The sequence below is a fragment of the Canis lupus genome, chromosome 20 (assembly GCF_011100685.1).
Source record: "Canis lupus familiaris isolate Mischka breed German Shepherd chromosome 20, alternate assembly UU_Cfam_GSD_1.0, whole genome shotgun sequence".
In the NCBI taxonomy this organism is placed as follows: Eukaryota; Metazoa; Chordata; class Mammalia; order Carnivora; family Canidae; genus Canis; species Canis lupus.
The window spans coordinates 51,260,456-51,286,140 of record NC_049241.1 but is presented as its reverse complement, the minus strand read 5'-3'; the positions used below and the strand labels follow the sequence as shown (position 1 = coordinate 51,286,140).

At 45.8% G+C, this 25,685-nt stretch overlaps 1 protein-coding gene across 3 annotated transcripts in view; it reads right to left on the bottom strand.

Annotated features, from left to right (window-relative positions):
* DNMT1 (DNA methyltransferase 1) overlaps positions 1-16,465 on the bottom strand; it is a 56,281-nt gene extending 39,816 nt beyond the window's left edge. Inside the window, exon 1 of one of the 3 annotated variants that reach the window (XM_038567349.1) lies at positions 16,446-16,465. In XM_038567349.1, coding sequence (XP_038423277.1) covers positions 16,446-16,450 — 5 coding nt within the window. In that variant the 5' untranslated portion in view covers positions 16,451-16,465. Of the gene's footprint in view, positions 1-7,937; positions 8,315-8,505; positions 8,666-16,445 lie in introns of those variants that run through there. The other 2 variants (XM_038567347.1, XM_038567348.1) reach the window with 2 other exon arrangements.
* Between the last annotated feature and the right edge of the window lie 9,220 nt (positions 16,466-25,685).

Here is a 25,685-nt window from a genome sequence, read left to right as displayed (position 1 = left end):
GATTACTTCCAAAGGAACTGGGGAAATGGACGCAGGCCACAGAGTTGGGGTCCTCTCATTAAAAGACCTAAAGAGGTCTTCCTCCAGCTGGTCTGGCAAGACCCTGTGAAAGGCCACACCATGGGGTGGCCAGTGTTAGAAGGAATGGAACCAGGGTCATAAGATGTTGAAAGGAACAGCCAGCTAACATTCTCAATGGCCAGGTGGGGGGGGGGGGGGCCCAACAGCAGAAGAAATGGGGACGTAGGGGCACCAGGGCAGCTCAGTCGGTTAAGCATCCTACTCTCAATCTCAGCTCAGGTCTTGATCTCAGAGTCAAGTGTTCAAGCCCCACAAAAGGGAAGTCAGGCATCAGGTATAGTAGGGAGAGCCCACAGTCAGTGGTGATAGATTAAAAGTTGCTGGCTGGGGCAACCCTGGTGGCTCAGCGGTTTAGTGCTGTCTTCAGGCCAGGGCATGATCCTGGGGACCCGGGGTTCGAGTCCCGCGTCGGGCTCCCTGCACGGAGCCTGCTTCTCCCTCCGCCTGTGTCTCTGCCTCTCTGTCTCTCGTGAATAAATAAATCTTAAAAAAAAAAAAAAAAAAAAAAAGTTGCCGGCTGGCATCTCACTGGAGAGCTCCTCCTTTGGAATGTTTATACCTAGTCATTCAGGAGTACAGAACCATCATGAGTTTGGCTGGAAAAGCACAGCCTGATTTGATTACTGAAGATTAGTATCTTGCCTCTTGTGGGCGGGGGGCAGGGGGAGAAGAATCAAGGAAAAAGAGCAGAAGACACTGAGGAAAAAGGAAGTGAGTGGACAAGCTGTGGTTCCTCGGGTGGGTGCCAACTGTGGACAGTATGGGGAGAACAAGTCTAACCAGCTGGGTTAGCATCAGTCACTGAAGAAGTGCCCTGGGCAGGGACAGGGCCTCCAACATTTCTGGACCCTCCCACCCAGCATCCATGCAGACAACATATTCCGTTATCACTAGCCAAAAGGGCAAGAACAGAGCTCTCCCAGGCTGGTTTTTCCAAAGAGCAAACGGGAGCAGCAAAACCAGGAATGGAAGCAATGGGATTTGCTGGATTAATGTCATACAGAGGCTGCTCTGAGTACACGTGGGCCCTGCCCCTAACTTAGATCCCCACCACATCTGTAGGTACCTACTATATGCCAAGCCCTGTTCCATGTAAGAGCTGGGTAACAGGATGCAGGGACTGCCGGGCAGGGATAGTCCTGGGTGGGTCAGGAAAGGTCTTTTTGTAGTCTTTTTATAGAAAGACTGACTGCAGATCCAGTGGTAGTATATACAATAGTATACACACACGCGGACACACACACACACACGCACACAGAGCACATGTAACCCCTTCAAAGTCATCCTACCCTTGAAGTAACTCGGGGAGAGCCAAAGGAGAATAGCTGCAGAACTCTGTATGCACAGCCAGAGGCACACATGCTGCTGCAAGAGCGTAACATCAGAATTCTCTGTCATTCTACTCATGAGACCTTGGCAAAACAGCCTCTTGAACCTGAGGTTACCTCAGGTATTAAGGACTGCTCAGCTGACCATGAAGCTCCTCAAAGTACCGTTTTCACCATGCTGACAACTACATCTGGGCACAAATTCTGTCAACCTCTTCTATGAATCGGGATTATTTAGCCTGGCAGAAAGGAACACAAATCTTGACAATACCTAAAATGTCTTGCCCTGTGAAGACTGGATTGTGACCTGGCTGGCCCCACAGAGGAAGGTAAGGAGCCCAGGGCAGGCACTGAGGAACCAGAGGGTGACAGGAAGGAGACTGGTCGGTGTCCCTCCTCTGACACCCAGGCTTCCACCAGAGTCCCTCCCTTCCCTGTTAAAACTGAGGACACCGCCTCGCATCCGCTTTACATTCCAACCCAGAAATAGATGTGAGGGACTAAATACAATACGCAGAACAGCAGCCATGTTATAGAAGAGATCAAACCTTAGCTCCCTTCCAGCCTAAGATCCCAGGATTCATTTCTAGTTGCTTCCCTCACACAGTTCTGTTAGGGAAATAGAACCTATTAACAACTAAAGGATAAAACTAATACAGTTCAGACCTGAGGGCTTCTGAAGAGCAAGGGTATAAACAGCATCAGGAAGGACCGGCCCAGGGGAATGGTGTGCACAGTGGGAGTGGAGCAGGGGGGCTGCCCAAACAGGAGCACTACAGTGGGGGAGCTGGCTCAGGGTACACCCAAGAAACCCACACAAGTCAGGCTGGGTGCCAGTCTGAGGGAGGTCAATAACCTCAGGCTAAAAAATTGATTTTGTTCCCTAGTTAAACCACTGAAGGAATCATGGAGGAGGGAGGAACCCAAGACATCAGAGCCATGTTTTAGGAAAGTTAATCTGGCAAAAAATACATAATGTAGATTAGACAGGAAGAGATTATAAAATGTTAAATCACTCTAACACCCTACACTAGAAATCCTGGTCTGTAACATGACTTAGCAGCAGGAGTGGAAACCACACTAGAGAAGTTACAAAACTCCACCAACTCTGCCTTTGTAACTGGGTGCATGGCAGATGGGGTGGGGCTATCGGAGGTGCTATCTGTGGTAGGCAGGATAATGAGCCTTTCCTCCAAAAAGATGTCCATGCTCTAATCTCCCAGAACCTGTGAATATGTTGTCTTATTGGTAAAAGGGACTCTGCAGATACGATTAAGGTTATAGCCCTTGAGATGGCCAGATCATCCTGGATTAGCTAGGTGGACCCAATCTAATCACTTAAATCCTTAAGACCAGAAAAACTTCCTAGCTGCATTTCAAGAGATCTTGACTAAAGAAGGGGCAGAGAGAGCTGTGACATGAGAACTGGCTCTGACTTTAAATATGGAAGAAGTGTGCCATGAGCCAAAGGATACATTACCTCCAGAAGCCGGGCATGGTTAGAGCCAGTAAGAGAAGAGGGACCTCCATCTTATAACCACAAGGAACTGAATTCTGCCAACAATTTGAAAGAGTTAAAGAAACACTCTCCCTTAGAGCCTCCAGAAAGTGTTGGCAGGCTGCATTCTTATTTCATCCAGCGAGACCCATACCAGATTTCTGATCTGCAGAACTGTTAAAACGGGGATCCCTGGGTGGCGCAGTGGTTTGGCGCCTGCCTTTGGCCCAGGGCGCGATCCTGGAAACCCCGGATCGAATCCCACGTCAGGCTCCCGGTGCATGGAGCCTGCTTCTCCCTCTGCCTATGTCTCTGCCTCTCTCTCTCTCTCTCTCTCTATGTGACTATCATAAATAAATAAAATTAAAAAAAAAAATTTAAAAAAAATAAAAAAAAAAAAAAAAAAAAAAAAGAACTGTTAAAACGAATTTAGATTCTATTTAAAACACTAATATAATTTGTTATGGATGCAATTAAAACTAAGACAGTATCGGAAATTCAGAACATTTCGTTAGGGAAAAAGTTTACAGGTCATAAGTGTGATGAGTGACATTTTTTTTTTTAACAGTAGCCACTATTCAGTAGCTAGAAATTAAAATTGGCTCTTCTGAGATGCATCAAAACTGGAAGTAGTCCTGTCCAGCTGACAAGCCTAACTGCTCCAAGTCCTAAGCCTAGAAGAGATAAAGGCCAAGGAATGAAAGAAAGAAAGAAAGAAAGAAAGAAAGAAAGAAAGAAAGAAAGAAAGAAAAATGATTGGGGGGCAAGGGGGGAGAAATCAGGGAAGAAAGGTTCCCTGGTAGTAAACAGCATCACAAAAACCAAGAATAGAAAGGATTAAAAAGCAAGATACCAAGAGATGAAAGAGGTTAGAACATCACCTCAATCCTTGAGTAGGATGCCTGATCAAGAGTAAGACTGGATACCTGGCACAAAAGCTACGGTGGCAGCAGAAGGAACAAGTCTAGACTATTCTACATGCCAAGCAAAGATGAAGGTTGGAATGAGAAGCATGAACACAAATCATCTCTACGTGGCATACACAGCTACATTAACATCCGCCTCAGTATCTATCTGCACGTTGCTACTCTAAGTTATGTTCCCCTAATGGGAATGAAATATACACCTGGGGCAGCCCAGGTGGTTCAGCGGTTTAGCACTGCCTTCAGCCCAGGGCCTTAGCCTGGAGACCCAGGATTGAGTCCCATGTCGGGCTCCCCGCATGGAGCCTGCTTCTCCCTCTGCCTGTGTCTCGGTCTCTCATGAATAAATAAAATATTTTAAAAATATGTATATACACCTGACCGTGTGATAAATCACACAGAAGGTTTTTTTTTTTTTTTTTTTTTTTTTTTATTTATGATAGTCAGAGAGAGAGAGGCAGAGAGACATAGGCAGAGGGAGAAGCAGGCTCCATGCACCGGGAGCCCGACGTGGGACTCGATCCCGGGTCTCCAGGATCGCGTCCTGGGCCAAAGGCAGGCGCTAAACCGCTGCGCCACCCAGGGTTCCCATACAGAAGGTTTTATTACAGGGACTGGTCTACCACATTTACACTTATCAGCTCCTTGGTCTTCATAACGTCCAGGCAGAATAGGCAGTGCCATTCCATTTTACAGGTAAAACACCAAGTGGTTAAACAACTTAGTCCTACAGCTATGGTAGGAAGGAATTTGAACCCCAGTGGCCTGCACCTCTAGAATATTCCTGAAGGGGAGAAACAGAAAAGTCAGTTTTCCCCTCTTCAATACCCAATCAGTCGGAGCCATGGAACCAGAGCTGAGAACTTGAAACCCAGCTTAATCTAATTACAGAATGACTAGCAGTTTAAAAAAAAAAAAAAGCTGTCACAATTACTAAGGCTAATCAGAGCTGTACAAAGGAGGTTGCTACAATCTGTGTGTGAATCCAGGCTTCATTTAAAGGGGAAAGCCTGGCATGTATGCCTTTCAGAGTCTACTCTACACCAAGCTACAGCTACAGTAAATAAGGCAAATAAATCACCATCAACTCCAAGGTTGCAAAGGCAGCGAGCGTGCAGGCTGCACGAGCAGAACTCAACACCTTTCCTGTTCTGGGGAAAAGGGATGGTCTTTCTGAGCACAGTCTTAAGGATGAATGGACAATAGCCAACTTAGGGAAGGGGTAGATAGAGCCCAGCATCATGCTGGCAGCTCTGCATAGTCTCAGGCCCTGAGAACCTAAAAGGTCTGTATGTCTTATGAGAAAAGCATAAGATGAGTCAGGCAAGTGGACAGGGATTTTGGACTTCAGGACTGGTGCAACAGGCAATGTATGGGGCAAGGAAACCATCGATCCAACTTTTGTAAGAGGCTCACAGCTTCCACTTACAGAAAAGACCTCAACAACAGGAGACCAGTGAGAGATTTATCACTTTGTACAAATGATGGCTTGGACAGAGTAAGAAAAAAATAAGTGGAAAAATGCAGCTTGTCCCGAAAGGCGTAATTTTTAGATTTGGGCATATTTTACTTCAAAAATAAAGACTTAATAACCCAGACACTGAAAATACTTTCTAGTATCCCTACATATTTAATAGAACTGTGTGTTAAAAAAAAAAAAAAAAAAGATGGCATATATAGACAAGTTAGCAAAAGTGACAGAAATGCATGAGGACCAGGCCTAGTTTTGTTCCTAGAGTATTCTACTGGACTTAAGCACCTCTTGCGTTCTAAATTATACTTCTCTAATTTTCATAGATCAAGAAGTTATAGAGGCATCTGGGTGGCTCAATTGGCTAAGCATCTGCCCTCAGCTCAAATCAGGATCCCCGGGTCTTGGGGAATCAAGCCTCACATCTGGCTCCCTGCTCAGCAAGGAGCCTGCTTCTCTCCCTATCCTTCTGTTCCTCCTGCTTGTGCTGTCAAATAAGTAAGATCTTTTAAAAAGTTATTATCTCTTTTTACAAATCTAAGTTTAAGGGAGTGTTGAATGCCATGTTTATGTATTTTGTACACCGAAATTCAAAATGTGAGAAAAGAGGTTGAAAGTCCCATAAGTAGATAATTTCAATGTCCACCTGGGGCACCTAGGTGGCTCAGTGGTTGAGCATCTGCCTTCGTCTCAGGGCGGGATCCTGGGGTTCTAGGATCCAGTCCCACATGACTCCCCGCAGGGAGCCTGCTTTGCCCTCTATGTTTCTTCCTCTCTCTCTGTGTTTCTCATGAATAAATAAAATTTTTAAGAAGTTTTCAGTGTTCACCCCATGGTTTAAAGCAGGCACCCAAAACTGCACCTACAGTAGGCAATTCTAGTTCAAAGTAACATGAGACCTAGGGTTAATGGTGGATTGTAAAACTCACCTAAGAGCATTCAAATTCACCCAAACATTTGCACCGGCCCAAGAAAACCCATAAGGCAGTGGCCTGTTAAAAAACCCTAGTTGAAAGGAAAGGTTTTGGCGAGAAGTGGACATCAGCAGGAATTCCCTGCTGCCTCAGTAGTGAACTCCTACAGCACCCACTCTTAAGAACTCTTAAGGGTTAGAGACGCCTGGGTGGCTCAGCAGCTGAGCATCTGCCTTTGGCTCAGGTCGTGATCCCAGGGTCCTGGGATCAAGTCCCGCATCAGGCTACCTGCATGGAGCCTGCTTCTCTCTCTGCCTGTGTCTCTGTCTGCCTCTGCCCCTCTCTCTCTCTCTCTCTCTCTGTCATAACAAGTGAATAAAATCTTAAAAAAAGAACTCTTAAAGGTTAAATGAGCAAACGTTAAATGCTTTATACAATTAGTGACTGGCAGAACTGAGAAAACTAGATTAGCCGATAACCATGCTAAACACGCGGGCCTTCATATTCAAGGCATACTGTCATTTCATCCAGGATCAGTTGATTTATTTTTTTTATTTATTTTTTAATTTATTTATGATAGTCAGAGAGAGAGACAGAGACAGAGACAGAGACACAAGCAGGCTCCATGCACCGGGAGCCCGATGTGGGATTCGATCCCGGGTCTCCAGGATCGTGCCCCCGGCCAAAGGGCAGGCGCCAAACCGCTGCGCCACCCAGGGATCCCCCAGGATCAGTTTAAAGCCCATGTTAAACTTAGTCCACAGGTACAGCTTGTTTATGACACTTGCCCAAGGTTAAACCAGCCAGTGGAGAGTTCTCACCATCAAAGAAGACTAGGCCCAAACATCTCTATGTTGGAGCCTAATATCACAAAGCCAGGGATTTCCATAATTCTATTTCAAGTCACATCTTGGGAGGATACAAATAGGGATTCTTTAGCAAGACACACACCCTCTGTGATTAAGAAGTGGTTTGAGCCTTAAACACCTGGTAGGGAGCCCCGAATAACCCCCCCCCCACACACACACACACACACACACTCCAATTCCAAAAGCCCAAAAGACTGGCCTGGCACACCCACAGGAACCAAGCACAGGGAAATAGGGAAATGTCAACACCAGCTCACAAATCTGGTTGAAGCATTCAGCGCCTGGTCAAGGTTCCAGTGACTAGTGTTCCAAGGAGTGCCAGTTTTCAGGAGTGAAATTAGCGCCCTGCACAAGCAAGGGCCCAGTGTTCTTGCCCCTGACTCACCTGCATAGAATTGCTACAGCCAGTCCCGACATTAACTGCTGTGCAACATTAACTGCTGTGCAACGTACGTAAACACACACCCGCGGCCACTGGCATGGGGCACACACACACATGCATACACCTGCGGCCACCAGCATAGGGGGCACATGCAAACACTGCAGCCACCCGCATGGGGGGCACACATGCACACACCTGTGGCCACTGGCATGGGGCACACACACACACCAGCGGCCACTGGCTTTGCACACGTGCACACGCACAAACACACGAAACTGCAGCCAGTCCTCCCTAGCAAGGCTTCCTTGATGCCCACAGCTCAGAGGCACAGATTTACTAGAAAAGACCATTCAGCCTTCATGCCGCCCGAGCCCTGGTCCTGCACTGCATGGTGAGAGTTCCTTCCAGAATGCGACTTCCCCAGCAGTCGGAGATGGAGGAAGCCCCCCAAGAAAGTCGGGGGTCGCAAACCTGAGCCGGCCGCGCCCGGGCCCCGAGCGGCGACGTCTGTCTCTGGAGGCCGCCATCGGGATGCGCTGCGTGGAGTGCCAAGGGGACCCCCCCCCAAATGCCCCCAGGGACCAGACTAGCCCGACCCTCCAAGCGGACCGGGCACCGGAAGTGGAGGCCGAAGTGCCCGGGCCGAGGGGTGTCCTGAGGCCGCGGGGCTGCCCACTTCCTGCGCGACCAGACTGGAGGCAGGAGCCAGGCCCGTGGCTCCTCCAGGCAGGGGATCCCTGAGGAGAACCCAAAGCTCGCTCTACTTTGAGATCAGAAGTGACCCCAAGTTTCTAGTCACCAGGGAACTGTGAGGGGCCTCGGCCCATTTTGGCGCCAAACGGCCAGGGGTGCGCGCGACCGGAAGTGCCACCCTGCCCGCGCCAACCGCCGCCGCGCCGTCCCGCGCATGCGCGCCCGCCTGTCAGCAGCAGCCACGGGCTACCAGAGGGGAAGAAGCCTCCCCCACCCCCAACGCCGTGCCACTTCTCCACCCCACCCCTCTCCCCCGCCGGGCTTCACAGACCCCCACAGCACCTACCGCCTACGGACATCATCGGGCAGTGAGAGGGCTCGGGAGGCCAGCGTGGGCACCCGGGCCGGGGCGGTGCGGGCAGGCATCTTGGAAACTGCAGCAGAGACAGCCGCGGCAGCAGAGGCAGCCCTGGCTTTTCGCGCGGAAACCGATGGGGAGGGGCGGCGAGCGGAGGCGGCGTGTACCATCTCGGCCCGGGCGTGGGGGGGAAGGCGGGACGTACCATAGGGAGAGAGGCCATACCATGTGCGGGCAGATAGAGTGGAATAGGTCGTGCACGGGGGCTGCGCATGCGCGAGATGGGCGCACACCCCCGCGTGGAGTTGTGGGCTCGTCCAAGCTCCGCGGTTTGCTGGGAGCCTTTCCTGAGAGGTTCATTCATTCATTCATTCTGCCTACGGTGCTATGCATAAAACAGCGAACATCCCCGCAGGGCTCCTGCATTTGAGCTCTTGGGATTCTAACTGAGGACTTGAACTCCACTCCACCTATAAGCTCACTATAGGGACCTTGGACCCGTAACTTGGACCCAGTCTCCATCTCATCTTTAAAAGGTGCCAATCGCAGAAAATCTTGAGGATGCGCAAACTATGCAGCTAGCATCAGGGATCTCCCAGTGTGGTGAGGCCCGGGCCACTTCCACAGCCTGTGTGTTTAAAAAAAAAAAAAAAAAAAAAATCACCAGAACGTGGGGGAAAGGATAGTCTCTTCAACAAATGATGTTGGGAAAACTGGGTATCCACGTTCAAAAAGTAAAGTTGGATCCTTACCTTACACCATATAAAAATTAATTCAAAATGGGTTTAAGACCTAAACATAGACTTGAAAGCATTGAATTCTTAGAAGAAAAAGCGGGGGTGGGGGGACAGGGAACCCCTTCACAACGTTGGATTTAGCAAGGACTTATTGAATAGGACAGGAAAGCACAAGCAATGGAAGCTAAAATAGATGGGACTACATCAAACTTAATTTATGCACAGCAAAGGAGGCAACAAAGTGAAAAGACAGGGACGCCTGGGTGGCTCAGGGGTTGAGCATCTGCCTTCGGCTCAGGGCGTGATTTCGGGATCCAGGATGGAGTCCCACATCAGGCTCCCTGCATGGAGCCTGCTTCTCCCTCTGCCTAGGTCTCTGCTCCTCTCTCTGTGTCTGTCATGACTGAATAAATAAAATCTTTAAAAAACAAAAACAAAGTGAAAAAACAACCTGCAGAATGGGGGAAAAAATTGCAGACCGTGTATCTGTTAAGTTGTTAATATCCAGAACGAAGAGCTACAACTCAAAGATGACAACCTGGTTTTTAAAATGGGCAAAAGATTTGGGACCCCTGGGTGGCCCAGTGGTTGAGCGTCTCCCTTTGGCCCAGGGCATGATCCTGGGGTCTGGGAATCGAGCCCCACATCAGGCTCCCTGCATGGAGCCTGCTTATCCCTCTGCCTGTGTCTCTGCCTCTCTCTCTCTCTCATGAATAAATAAAATCTTTTTTAAAGATGGGCAAAAGGGGGCAGCCCCGGTGGCGCAGCGGTTTAGCGCCACCTGCAGCCCAGGGCGTGATCCTGATAGACCCTGGATCGCGTCCCATGTCAGGCTCTTTGCATGGTGCCTGCTTCTCGCTCTGCCTGTGTCTCTGCCCCTCTCTCTCTCAATCTCTCGAATAAATAAATAAAATCTTTAAAAAAAAAAAAAACTTTCTTCCTTTTTTAAAATAAAATGGGCAAAAGATTTGAATAAACCGTCGCTAAAAATACACAAATGACCAACAGGCATATGAAAAGACACCCAACATCACTAATCAGGGAAATGCAAATCAAAACCACAACGATATGTCACTTCATGCCCATTAGAGTGGCCACTATCAAAAAATTATGTATGTATTCAAACACAAGGGGGAGGGGCAGCCCTAGTGGCTCGGTGGTTTGGCGCCGCCTTCAGCCCAGGGTGTGATCCTGGAGACCCTGGATTAGTCCTGTCAGACTCTCTGCATCGTGCCTGCTTCTCCCTCTGCCTGTGTCTGTGTCTGTGTCTCTGCCTCTCTCTCTCTCCCCCCCCTTCCCATCTCTGATAAAAAATCTTTATAAATAAATAAATAAATAAATAAATAAATAAATAAATAAATAAATAAATAAATAAAATGGAATCACCATATGATCCAGTAATCCCACTTCCATGTATATATTCAAAAGAATTAAAGGCAGGATCTCAGAGATATTTGCATACCCTTCTTCATTGCAGCATTATTCATAGTCCTCAAGAAGTGAAAGCAATCCAAATGCCTTTGGAAAAGCTAAGGGTGAAGAAAATGTGGTATATACATACAATGGATTATTCAGCTTTAAAAAAGGAAATCCTGCCCTTTGTGACAACCTGCAAGAACCTTGAGGTCATTATGATAAGTGAAGTAAGCCAGTCACAAAAAGACAAATACTACATAATTCCACTTATTTGAAGTATCTAAAGTAGCCAAACTCTCAGAAGGAAAAAGAACAAGGAGCACCTGGCTGGCTCAGTCAGTAGAGCAGATGGCTCTTGATGTTGGGGGAGTTTAGGCCCCACGTTGGATGGAGAGGTTACTTAAATAGGTAAGAATAGACACCAGACCTGCAGAAGGGAAAAAACCATGGTGGTGAGCAGGTCTGGTGAGGGGGAAAAAGGGAAGTAGTTCAGTGGAAACAAATTGTTTTACAAGATGAAAAAAGTTTCAGAGATCTGCTGCACAACTGTGTGCATGCAGTAAACACTACTGTATACTTAAAAATAGTTAAGATGGTAGAGGTTATATATATATATATATTTTTTTTTACAATAAAAAATAAACCATTGGGGCAGCCCGGGGGGCTCAGCGGTTTAGCGCCGCCTTCAGCCCAGGGCCTGATCCTGGAGACCTGGGATCGAGTCCCATATCAGGCTCTCTGCATGGAGCCTGCTTCTCCCTCTGCCTGTGTCTCTGCCTCTGTCTCTCTCTCTCTCTCTCTCTCTCTGTGTGTGTCTCTCTCCCATTAATAAATTAAATGTTTAAAAATAAATAAATAAACCATTAATAGAAGGCTGAGGGATCCCTGGGTGGCTCAGCGGTTTGGCGCCTGCCTTTGGCCTACGGCGAGATGCTGGAGACCTGGGATCGAGTCCCATGTCAGGCTCCCGGCATAGAGCCTGCTTCTCCCTCTGCCTGTGTCTCTGCCTCTCTGTGTGTGTCTTTCATGAATGAATAAATAAAGAAAATCTTAAAAAAAAAAAAATAGATGCTGAGTTTTTAAAAATTTACCTGCCACAACAACAACAAAAACCCCAGAACGGTTACACATCGTGGTACGTTTTTACATTTTTTGTATTACAGAATTTACAAGTGAATTCATAAACACAAACTATGTTCCCCCAACAGCTGGTGGGGAGAGGTCAGCCTGGCCAGAAGTGGACCTCAGATTGTTTGCAACGGGTTACCCATACACGAAAAGATCCAAGAAGACTGGATTAATAAGACTAAAATTGATGGCTGTTGATATATTTATTCAGCTCTTACATACTATACTAATTTCAGAGGAATCCTGAACGATTAAGGAAGGAATCAGGACCCTATTTCCCAGGACCTGGGATATTTGTTGCAAAGGAATCTGGCTCAGAGGCTGCTTACCCAAGATCAGACACTAAGCAGCAAGGACCAGGAATCTAAGGGTGCAAAAGAGTGATCCCCAACTGGTTGGTCAGTTGTCAGGCCCCCCCTGGAGGCCCAGGGGCAGCACTGGGGGAAGTAGATTATAAAGAGTAAGAGCAGAAAGGGTGTGGTAGATAGACCATGTCACCAGGGAGAGGCTCACACCCTGTAGACCGGCCAAGGAGCCAGTATCTGGGCCCCTAACACTTTAAGACAGGGGTGCTCACAGGACAGGGGAGAGAGGGGAGATAGACTATAATTCTTTGTCAGGGGCCTCAGCTCACAGGAGAGCAACTACATTTATGACAGCTCCATCTCTGGTGATTCTCTTTGTAATTGCTTTACTAAGGGATGATTCAACCATTTTGATACATGGGACAAGGGCTCAGGGACAAAGATTTGCCCAAGGAACACAGATGCCTTCTGAGTACCTCCAGAGTGACTGGCTGGACCACTGGAGACCCCTCTCCCACCTAAAAATGGCCTTATCCCTTGAGAGAAATTATTGGAACTTCCAGAAGAAACCAGTTTCAGCTCTTGCTGGTATTAACTCCGCCTCTACCTCTCAGTCTCCAAAGTAGTGTTCATAAACACCTTGAGAGAGAGATTTATCGGGCCTGAGCTCCTGCTTTCGAGGCCACATTCCAGCCCTGAGCTGAAGGGCCACACTCCAGAAGCCAGGAGAGCCTACGTGTCGGCCACCCAAGGTCAGGGCAGCCCAGAGAGCCAGGGCTGGTGGGGAGATGGCCACATGCCTTGAGCCATTGTCAATCAGAAGGCCAGAGCTGAGTCACCTCACATGCTAGTGAATTAGTCACAGCCACTGAGCTCTCGCCTGGTGCCAGGTCCAGCAAAAGCCTCAGGCAGTGGCAGCAATACTCCAGTCTACAAAGGGGACACTTTGCCACTCACCCCAGACAGGAGCCAGGCAGGAACACCAACAGGGTAGGACTCTCAAGCTCACGCTCTATTGTTTTCTTGTTCTCTCTCTCTCTCTCTCTCTCTCCTCAAGTGGCCAGGAATCAGGAATCAGATCTGGGGTGTCCAGATCTACCTGGAGTGTCCTGGGCAGACCCACTTGCTTCTTACAGGACCCTTGATTAGGGAGATGGCTCTCTGTTTGAGATCACAGGAGGCTTGCTACCAAGCCCAGCAGGTTTTTCTTTCAGATAGCCCTCAAATTAGTTTGCCAATCTGCCCCTCCAAGGACACCACCCAACCTAGGTCATCCTTACCTTTCTCCCAGATGACCCACCCAGCCTCCTTCCTGGGCTGCCATTCAGGCCTCTCACCACTTATTCAGCTACCCAATCCTGTAGCAGAATCCATCTGATCAGATCACCTCCTCCCTAACCCATTGAATGCACCTGAATGGCTCCTCAGTGCTCTCAGACTAAACCCAATCCTTATGCACTTAGCCCTACCCACATCAGCTGTTGCCATCACTCCTTTGCTTGTCCTCATAGAACCACATCCTGGGCATTCCCAGCCTTTTACCACTGAAGGCAAGTACCTAGCACCTCCCAGAGGGCCCCCAAGGTTCTTGGCCTTTTGGTATTCATCCCCAGATGGGGTCATCCCCACTTGGAACCAGGGCCAAAGGAATATAATAGAAGTGAAAGTGCAGGACTTCTGAAGAGAAGTCATAAAAGACATTGCAGTGCCACTTTGTTTTTGTGGGGGAAGCCAACAGCCATATCCTGAGGATACTCAAGGAGCCCTGTGGTGAGGCCCAGGGCAAGAGGAACTAATTTGCCAGTCATGTGAGTGAGCCACTTCGGAAGCAGCTCCTCCAGCCCCAGCCAAGCTTTCTGACAACTGTAGCCTTAGCCAGTACATGACTGTAATGTATGTGAGACCTCAAGCTAGAATCCCTCACTTTATCACTTTGCTGCTCTTCAATTCCCCATTCATGGAAACCATGAGGGATAATATATGGGAGTTATGGGGTACCTGAGTGGCTCAGTAAGTTGAACATCTGACTTCAGGTCATAGTCTCAGGGTCCTGGGATGGAGCCCTGTGTCTGGATCCCCACTCAGCAGGGAGTCTGCTTGTCCCTCTCCATCTCTTTCTGCCCCTCCTACACCCATGCTCCAACTCTCAAATAATAAAAAATCTTAAAAAAAAAAAAAAAAGAGGAAGAAGAAGGGGTGCCTGGGTGGCTCAGTCAGTTAAACATCTGCTTCAGCATAGTTCATGATCCCAGGATCCTGGGTTCAAGTCCTGTATTGGATTCCATGCTCAGCAGGGAGCCTGCTTTTCCCTCTCCTCCCTGCTCCTGCTCTCTGTCACTATCTCAGTCTCTAAAATAAATAAGAATAAGATCTTTTTAAAAATTAAAAAAAAAAAAACTCATGGAACACCTACATAGGTGAGGATGCTTGTTCCTCCTCCCACCTTAAGCTCAGGATCCTAGGATCAAGCCCTGCATTGGGTTCCTTGCTTGGCAAGGAGCCTACTTCTCTCTCTCCCTGCTCCCCTTGTTGTGCATGGGCGTGTTCTCTCTCTCTCAAATAAAAATTCACCCATACACATGTGCAAAATGAAAAGTGGACACAGCTATTCACTAAACTTTGTAGCAAAAGACTGGAAAGAACCTAGTTCTCCATCAGGGAGATTTAGCTAAAGAAATTGCATTCCATTCACATAATGACAGGTCTCACAGTAACAAAAAAACAAAAGGATATTTTTTCCATGTAATACCTTAGAAGTTTATTTTTAATTGCTAATAGGAAACCAAGATGTAGAACAGAATGCATAATGTGATATGGCTTATATGGAAAAAAAAAAAGAGGGGGAGAATTCTGGGTATTTACATGTTTATACATAAAACTTTGGGAAAGAAACAAGAAATGGTTAACTTCCTGGAGATAAGGAATGTTAACTAGCAGAGTAGGAGCTTTGGGCAGGAAAAGGAGTTTTTCTGAAGATTTTCTTGCCTTTTTGGAATGCTGGAGCATGTGGTTATTTATGTCAAACCAAAACAACTGGCAGAGCAGCAAGGAAAGCCTAGTCTTTTCAATAAATGATGCTGGGACCATTGTATATATGGAAGAAGATAAACCTTGATCCCTACCTCACACCATATACAAATCTCAATTCCTGATGTCTTTCACAGTTAAATGTAAAGCAAAGTCAAGAAAGCTTTTAAAATAAAACCTACAACATCTTTGTGACTTTAGGATAAGCAATTGTTTCTTTAACAAGACATAAAGCACATAAAGCATAAAGGAAAATGTTAGGCTGTACCAAGATGATTTTTTTCACTCATCAAAAGATACCGCTAAAAGACAAGCCATGGATATATGTCCACTGACTGACCAAGGGCTCATATCTACAATACACATAGAATGCCCTCAAATAAAGAATTGTCTGTCTCTTTAAGTGGACAAGAGTTGAACAGACACTTCACAAAAGAGGATATCCAAATGGCCAAGACTCATGAAAAGCTGTTCAACATTAGTCATCAGGGAAATGCAAAGTGAAACCTCAATGCAATATCAGCTTACACGCGTGCGCATGCACACACACACACCAGGATAGCTAAAATGAAAAAAGAAAAATTTGCAAGTGTTAGAAGAGAGAGAAAAGAAAAAAATTTGCCAACCGTTATCAAGATCAGAACACTCCTAGAGAAGTCCAAAATGGTATGGCCATTTTGGTAAATGATTTGGCAATGTCTACCAAAGCTAAACATGCCCTTACCCTATGATCCAGTAATTCTACTCCTGGAATGAGTGCCTCTCTCCACCAAAGGATATGTACAAAAATATTCACAGCAGCTTTATTCACAATAGCCAAAAACTGAAGACTGTGTCAACGTCTAACAACAACAAAACAGTTATGTATTCATTAAATGGAATGCTAAACGTGGGGGTCATGAGCTTTTTCTGGGAAGGGTCAGATAATTATTTTAGGACATGTGGGCCATACTCTCCATCACAACTGTGAGTTGCAGAGTGAGAACAGCCATAGACAATTATATAACTGTGTAGGCACAGCTATGTTCCAATAAACCTTTATAAGTAGACACTGAAATTTGATCATTTCCTATTTTCACGGGTCACAAAATATTGTTCTTTACCTCCCCCTAACAATTAAGAATTCTAAAAACCTTCTTAGCTCCTAGTTCCTACAAAAGCAGGCAGGGAGGTAAATTTGGCTTGCCAACTGTAGTTTACAGAGCCCTGCTGTTCAGTATGGAGAATAAACACGCTATAACTCTAGGCAAAAATACAGACAAATCTCAAAAACATTATGCCACATCAAAGAAGCCAGGCATAGAGGAGGACCTACCACATGATTCTGTTTATGTAAATCACCAGAATACTTCTCCCCACTTCTCTAATCCACTTCAAGCTTGGGCTTCCTGGTTTCCTTCCTCTCTTCTCTTCCTAGATCCTTAAATCTTGTCTTGCCTCCCTCAGCTCACTCCAGCCTTCTTTGGCCTGAGTCCTGTGGCCACCACCCATTGTAACCACCAGGCCCTAAAGGAAAACACTGGGCAGAGCCTGAGGAATCACCCACCTCCTGGCACATGAAGTAAAAACACACAGCATCTGCACTCCGGAACCGTAAAGAAAATCTTCCTCACCACACTGAGCAGGAATGAGGAGTGGGCCTGCCCTGGCCATTAAATCAGAGGAACTTCACGTGAAGCACCTCCTTCCCGGAAACGACCACTAATTAACCACAACGGCCTCTCCAAAGGCAATCACTAAGTTATTAAAACTACCTGGCAAAGAGGTGTGACCAGACAGCCTCTAATCAAGGCATTGGGGGTGCCCCCAGAAGTTGCCTCACACTCCCAACACTGGCCTAAGAGTCCTGAACCAGCTGATCAGATGGAAGGAAACAGAAGGGCACATACTGTGCCTCAACCTGAGCACTTCTGACATTTGGGGCCAAATAATCCTCTGTCTGGGATCCCTGGGTGGCTCAGCGGTTTAGTGCCTGCCTTTGGCCCAGGGCGCAATCCTGGAGTTCCGGGATTGAGTCCTGCGTGGGGCTCCCAGCGTGGAGCCTGCTTCGCTCTCCTCCTGTGTCTCTGCCTCTCTCTCTCTGTCTATCATAAATAAATAAATCTTAAAAATTATTTTAAAAAATAATAATAATCCTCTGTCATGGGAGACTTTCCTGTGCACTATGAGATGATCAGCAGCATCCCTGACCTCTACCCACCAGATGCCAATAGCACCTCCACCCTCAGGTGAGGAAACTGGAAATGTCTCCAGACTTTGCCAAATGTCCCCCAAGGGTGTGCAATCACCCTGGATGAGAATGATTTCCACGTGGAAATGACAAAGCAATGGCCTTGTCCAAGCCATATTTCCTTTGGGCAGTATCTTACAGCCCAAAATCAGCCCCAAGCCAGCATTCTGAAAATTCCAAGTCATGGATGGGTTACATCAGGAGCAACACAGAGCAAAAATGCAGTCCCGGACCCTGGCATCAGAATCTTCCAGCCCTGGTCAGGCCCAGGAAGTAGTATTTTTCACAAGCTCTCCCCACTTGTGAAAGTTTAAGAAGCATTTCCCCCAGCTTTACTGAGGTATAATTAACAATTAAAAACTGCATGTATTTAAAGTGTACAACATGAGGATTTGATATACGTATATCTTGTGAAATGATTACCACAATCCAGCTCATTTTTTTTTTTTCACAATCCAGCTCATTAACACGCCCAGTACCTCACTTAGTTCTCATTTTTTGTGTGGGTAGAATGAGGACACTAGTGTCTTAGCAAATTCCAACTAAACAATACAGTATTAACTACAATTACCATTCCATAATTATATCCTCAGAACTTCATCTTATTCATCTTATTTTTTATTTTATTTTTTTATCTTATTTTTTAAAAGTCATCTTAGAACTTAATCTTATTCATCTTATTTTTTTAAGTGATGACATCGTCATTTTTAAAAATTTATTTATTTATAAGAGGCACAGAGAGAGAAGCAGGCTCCCTGCGGGGAGCCTGATGCGGGACTCCATCCCGGGACCCCAGGATCATGACCAGAGCCAAAAGCACTCAACCACTGAGCCACCCAAGTGGCCCCTCACCTTATTTTTTAAAGACACATTTATTTATTTATTTATTTATTTATTTATTTATTTATTTATTTACTTACTTACTTATTTACTTATTCATTCATTCATTCATTCATTCATACATTCATTCATTCATTTGAGAGAGAGATTGGTGGAGAGGGGCAGAGGGAAAGTCTTAAGCAGGCTCCATACTCAGCTCAGAGCCCAACACAGGGCTTGAGCTCAAGATCCTGTGATCACAACCTGAGCTGACACGAGGAGTCAGGCCCTTAACCAGCTGTGCCACCCAGGTGCCCCAGAACTTATTCATCTTGTAACTGAAAGTCTATACCCTTTGGCCAACATCTCCCCATTTCCCCTATTCCTCAGCCCCTAGAAACCACCATTCATTTTGTGCTTCTGTGAATCCCATTTTTTTAGTTTCCACAAATAAACAAAATCATATGGTATTTGTCTGTGTCTGGCTTATTTAACTTAGCATTGTGTCATCCAGTTTCATCCATATTGTTGCAAATGGCAGGATTCCCTTCTATTGCTGAATAATATTCTATTGTGAATATGTATGTGTGCATCTCTCTCTCACACACATTTTATGTTATATATATGTGATTTATAAGCATATATGTAATACATATATGTAATATATATACAAACATGTATATATCTCACATTTTCTTTATTCATTCATCCTTTGATGAACCCCTACCTTGGCTACTGTGAATAATGCTACAATGAACATGGGAGCATCAATATCTCTTCAAGATACTGATTTTTTTTTAAGTAGGCTCCACACTCAGTGTGGATCCCAACGCCCGGCTTGAACTCACAACCCTGAGATCAAGACCTAAGCTGAGATCAAGAGTCAGGACTGAGCCACTCAGGCTCCCCCAAGGTACTGATTTCATTTCCCTTGGATATATACCCAGAGCTAGGATTGTTAGATCATATGGTATTTCTATTTTTAATCTTATAAGGAAACTGGGTACTGTTTTCCATGATGGAAACTTCCTAACATTGTAATATATATTTATTTTTATGAACTGTCTCCCCTACTTTTTTTTTGTCTCCCCTACTTAAACAGCAGGATCTCTGAGGGTAGGAAGCAAACAAAGCACTCAGTATGTATTTTGAGAAGTTGGGTTTCTTTTTTAATAATCTTATTGAAGGAAAATTTACATCCACAAAATTTTTACTCATTAAGTATAAGTCACTGGTTTTTAGTAAATTTGCCACGTTGTTCAACTATCATCACAATACACACGATTTTAAAATATTTTCATCACCCCAGTAATGGCCCTCATGCTTGTTTACAGTTAATCCCTATTCCTACCTCTAGCCCCAGGCAACCACTAACCTACATTGTCTCTTATGGACAATGGAATCATATTATATGGGATCTTTCGTGTCTGGCTTCTTTCACGTAGCATAATTACCTTGAGTTTCATCCATGCTATTGTGTGTATCAGTACATATGCAACATATTCCTCTTTTTATTGATGAGTCATACTCCATTGTATGGATGTACCACATTTTGTTTATCCATTCACCAGCTGATGGACATTCCAGTGGTTTCCACTTTGGGGCTATTAGAAAAATGCTGTAATGAACATTCACATACAAGTCTTTGTGCAGACATAGGTTTTCATTTCTCCTGGGTAGATACCTGGAGTCAAACTGCTGGGTCATATGCTAAGTTTACATTTGCCTTTGTAAGAAACCATCAAACTGTTTTCCAAAGTGGCAGTACCATTTTACATTTGAGGTTGGAATTATTAACATAATCATTTTACAAATGAAAAAAAACAGGTGAGATTTGTCAGGTGACTTGCCCAAAGTCTACCTGGGTTGTTGATTATTGGATTTGAGACTCAAGTCAGGTTTTTCTGACTTTCTAGTTAGCGCCTTTAACACTTACACCACAGTCACCACTAAAAATGAATCATCCAACCAACTTTATTTCCGTTTTATGACAGATTTGATTTTTCCAGACAAGACATTCAGGGAAAGGTAGTGAACATCAGACGTTTGAATTTTAGGAAAGTACATTTGCTTTGTAGACAAATGAGAAAAAAGAGCCAGGATGTGAAGATGGGAAGATGGACTAGAAATCCTTTGAAGGGATCCCTGGGTGGCGCAGCGGTTTAGCGCCTGCCTTTGGCCCAGGGCGTGATCCTGGAGACCCAGGATCGAATCCCATGTCGGGCTCCTGGAGCATGGAGCCTGCTTCTCCCTCTGCCTGTGTCTCTGCCTCTCTCTCTCTGTGTGACTATCATAAAAAAAAAAAAAAAGAAAGAAAAGAAATCCTTTGAAAACAATGGATCCAGTCAACAGTTGTCCATGGATGACCAAACCATTAGGAATAGTTGGATGGGGGCAGCCCCGGTGGCTTAGCGGTTTAGCACCGCCTTCCACCAGGGGCCTGATCCTGGAGACCCAGGATCCAGTCCCACCTCGGGCTCCCAGCATGGAGCCTGCTGCTCCCTCTGCCTGTGTCTCTGCCTCTCTCTCTCTCTCTCTCTCTCTCCTTCTGTGTCTCTCATGAATAAATAAATAAATAAATAATCTTTAAAAAAAAAAGGAATAATTGGATGGGAAATTTATAAAGGTGGGGTCAGGCTGGTGGCATCTGAATGCCCTGATCACTCTTAGTTATCAGCAAGAAAGAGACAGCCAGACTTCATGTCCTCCTGATGGAAGTTTTCAGCACTACCGATCGAGAATTGAAGCCAAAAATACCAATCTTGAAGCCATCAGGGAAACCTGTTAAATCACCCCTTAGGACTGCCATCAGCCGATTCCAAACTATGGGAAACTTTCCAGGACAAAGAGCCTGGTTTCTTCAACAAATGAGTTAGGACAGAATGGAGGGAAGGAAGAAGGGAAGAAGGAAGGATGGAAGGAAGGAAGAAAAAATAAGCTTAAACAAGGCTAAATAGGTTTCACAAGGAAAGCTTGTTAAATGGCACTTCAGAAGGGTGCCTGGCTGCCTCAGCTCATGATCCTGAGATCCTGGGATGGAGCCCCGTGTTGGGTTCCCTGTTGAGCAGGAAGTCTGCTTCTCCCTCTCCCTTTGCCCTCCCCACCCCTGTTCATGCTTTCCCTCTCTCTCTCTCTCTTTCTCTCTTTCTCTCTCGTAAATAAATAAATAACATATTTAATTAAGAAAAAAACTTTGCATACACCAGAGATTCATTAACTAAATGCCACAGGAAGACCTTGTTTGGATGGATTCCGAGTCAAACAAATGCTAAAAATGAAAATAGAGACAGGGAAATATTTGACACTGATTGATACTTTTGATAAGTGCGATCATAGCATTGTGGTTAAGTTTAAAAAAGTTTTGCTTTCTTCTAAAAATAAAAAGTGGAAGAAAAATGACGTGATGTTCTCTGATTTTCTTTAAAAAAAAAACTCAGAAAAAAAAAAAACCTCAGTGAGTAGTCATTGGATCAGACAAGAATAGATGCTAAATGACTGAAAATTTGATAAGCAATAGGATATTTACAGAATCTCAGAGTACCTCCCCACAAAATACATAAAAATTACGAAGAAGGAAATAGTAACTTTCAAGAGAACTTTGGCAAATGCCACCAAGTGATCAAAGTTAACGTTGCCAGTGATGGAACTGATTGAGAAAAAACACATTACTTCTGTGGTATTTCTGCCAAAAATGCATAACCTGAGTTTAATCATGAGGAAACATGAGAAAAACTCAACTGGAAGGACATTCTGCCAAGTAACTGACCTATATTTTTCAAAAATGTCAAGGTCACGAAAGACAATGAAAGGTTCAGAAACTGTTCCAATTGAAGGAAACTAAAAAGACAACTGAATGCAACAAGTGATCTGGGATATTCTTTTGCTCTAAAGGTCAGTAATAGGACAATTGGTGAAATCTGATTAAAGTTTATAGATTCCTGATTTTGATAATTTTACTAAGGTTATAGAAGAGAATGCCTTGTTCTTAGGAAACATAGTGAAGCATTTAGGTAGGTAGGTGGAGGGATGGATGGATGGATGGATGGCGGGAAGGGGAGAGAAAGAGAGAGAGAGAGATCAAGGTACATGGGATAGGAGTCAGGACCCTTGATAAGTGGGCATCTGTCCTTATCCAGGACCAATTTCTCTGAACCCTTTTATATGAGGGAAATCAATTTCCCTCTCTTAAGTTACTATTATTCTGTATTTTCTTTCATCTGCAGCTGAGTCTAATCTTGGTATCATAATTAAAAGAAACATTCCAAAAATCATGAAATAATAAGTGAAAGCTACAATGTCATTCACAGTAATAATGGTGGTAAGACTTACAAATTCTTGTTGAAATGATGGCATCATACCAAGAGGGTTCAGTGGCTCAGAGGCTGTGGAAACTAGATCCAGAATCTAGAATTGTGCTGTTGATAGTGTAGCCAATGGTGACACGTGGCCATTTACTTTTAAATTAATTAAAATTAAGATTCAGCTCCTGGGGATCCCTGGGTGGCGCAGCGGTTTGGCGCCTGCCTTTGGCCCAGGGCGCGATCCTGGAGACCCAGGATCGAATCCCACGTCGGGCTCCCGGTGCATGGAGCCTGCTTCTCCCTCTGCCTGTGTCTCTGCCTCTCTCTCTCTCTCACTGTGTGCCTATCATAAATAAATAAAATAAAATTAAAAATTAAAAAAAAAAAGATTCAGCTCCTGTATCACACTAGCCACATTTTGCGTGCTAGAAGCTTGAGGGCCTGCATTTCACCAGGTTACTCTAGGTGATTCCAATGCTTCCTAATGGCCAACAGTCTTCATAGGGAAAAAGGAGGTCAAAGTCCTCTTGCATCCCTGTGGTTTGGTCTGTTCTGTTCTAGGCTCCAAAATTTGAGAGATGTGAGTAAATTAGACCTTCAGGCCAGGATATTGAGGAGGATCAGATGCGACTACAGTTTTCTTTTCTTTTTTGTTTTTTCTTTTGTTGTTGTTTTTTTTTTTTTTTTTTTCCGACTACAGTTTTCAACCAAGGACTTCCTGGGTTCAAATCCCCATCCCGCCACGCATGTGCTATGTGACCTTGGTTAGATTACTTGACCTCTCTGGTGACTCAGTTTTTTGTTTTATTTTTACCTGTCAGAGTGCTAGTAATAGAGTCTACAGGGTACTCCAAACTGGTGCTTTTTCTATTTTCTTCACAGGAAACAAACTTAATACTCACTGAAATGACCAGCTTTGCTTTTGCTTTAATTCACTCACAAGCACTTACTGAGCACCTACTATGTCCTCACCACTGTTCTGAGTCCTGGGGCCAAGCAGCGAACAAGACAGACACAAACCACCTCCAACCCTGCAGTCAAAGAACTGGCATTCTGAAGGGGGAGGTAGAAAATCAGCAGGATATGGGACACCTGGGTGGCTCAGCGGTTGAGCGTCTGGCTTTGGTTCAGGGCATGATCCTATGATCCCAGATCGAGCCCCACATCAGGCTCCTTGCGGGAAGCCTGCTTCTCCTTCTGCCTGCGTCTCTGCCTCTCTCTGTGTCTCTGTCTCTCATGAATAAATAAATAAAATCTTTAAAAAAAAAAAAAAAGGGATCCCTGGGTAGCGCAGAGGTTTGGCGCCTGCCTTTGGCCCAGGGCGCGATCCTGGAGACCCGGGATCGCATCCCACGTTGGGCTCCCGGTGCATGGAGCCTGCTTCTCCCTCTGCCTGTGTCTCTGCCTCTCTCTCTCTCTCTCTGTGACTATCATAAATAAATAAAAATTAAAAAAAAAAAAAGAAAGAAGCAGGATGAAGAAGCAAAATGTCTTGCATCTAAGAGAGTAAGTAGCAAGGTACGCAGATAGGACCAGACATGTACGCATGGCCAGGCCTCACCCACAGTGATATTTTATCGTAGGCCCAAAGTGTGAGAGAGGATCGAGGCACAGGCATATGTGGAGGAAGATCACCCAGGCAGAGGGAACAGCAGGTGCAAAGGCCCTGCAGTGGGAACACGCCGAGTCCTATTTAAGATGCTAGAGCCACAGTGGTAAAACAGATGCCGTCCTGGGACACCTGGGTGACTCAGCGGTTGAGCGTCTGCCTTAGGCTCAGGTCGTGATCCTGGGATTCAGGATCGAGTCCCACATGGGGCTCCTGCGAAGAGCCTGCTTCTCCCTCTGCTTGTCTCTGCCTCTCTCTCTCTCTCTCTCTATCTCTCATGAATAAATAAATAAGTCTTAAAAAAAATAGATGCCATCCTATCTTCAAGGCGCTCACATTTTAATGGGGGTAGGAGACAGATTAGCTGATCTATAATGTCCTCCCAGGTGATAAGCAGGAGGGGGACTCATAGAGAAGGTGGTCAGGGCAGGCCTCTCTGAGGAGGTGGTATTTAAGCAGAGGCTGGAAGGAGGAGGTACAGAAAGCAGGTGTGTATCTGGGGGAAATTTACTGACTCTGGCCTGACCGGTGCCTCTTCCTCCCGTTCCTTCCACTCAACTGGAGCTCGGGTTTCCAAACAGAGGTTGTCTGTGAACTACTGGAGGGGAATTCTGATGGGGAGTGCAGACCTCTCAGCCTCTGGCTGCTGTGTGCCCCACTCCTTCTCTTACTGGCTGCTCCAATATTTGCGTTGGTGTGTTGGGTGGGGTTCTAGCTTAGGGAACTGACTTCCCCATTAAAGCTCCAAATCTGTCTTCAAAGGAGCCGCTGAGCCCTTTGCCTCTGGGCAGAAGGGAGTGTCATCCTGGAGCTGAGCTAGGAACCCACCCCCCAGCTGTGTCCCATCTGGGTTTCTCCTGATTCAGAGTGGGTCTGGCAGCGCATGCTCCCCACTCCTCCCATGGCAAAGAGGGGGTGGAGGATACTCTCTCTGGCCCAGTGGCGGAGCTGGCAGGATCCAGAGTCAGCCCAGCGAGATGTTGAAATTACTTGTACCGGGTTGTAAATTGTTGTAAATTGAACTGCCTGAGTTCACATCCAGACAAAGGCTTGCTCCAACTAGCTGTGTGACCCTGAGCAGCTCACTTACCTTCTCTGAACCCGCATCTCCTCCATAGCTCATAGTAACTCCCACCTTCTGAGGATTCACGTCTTGGGAGGTGCTTGACAAAAGTTATCCATTCCTTTGGGGAATACTGAGCCCTGGAGGGTTATCTGGAGCCCATGTCCCCCAAGACCATCTCCCAGGGAGGAACATGCATGTGAGATGAAGTAGGGAGCCTCCCCACACCCGCTGGGCTATCTTTGAAGGGAGGCAGGGAGGCCTGGAGTCTAATTAATCACTGGGAAGGGCCAGACAGATGCCCTAGGGGAAAGGTCAGCATTTACCCTGGTCTTCTCAGAAGTCACTGCAATCCTAGCTTGGGCGGGACTTGGGGTTGGGGCACAAAATAGGAAGGCTGGCAAAGTATGAGTGGCCTGGGCAGCAGCCACCCTCCCCATCCCATCCACCCTCCAGCCACCGGGTGTTGTTAGGGGAACAGTTAGTTAGGGGAACTGCTGCCTTAAAGGCTCAAAACACAACCACCACCAGAA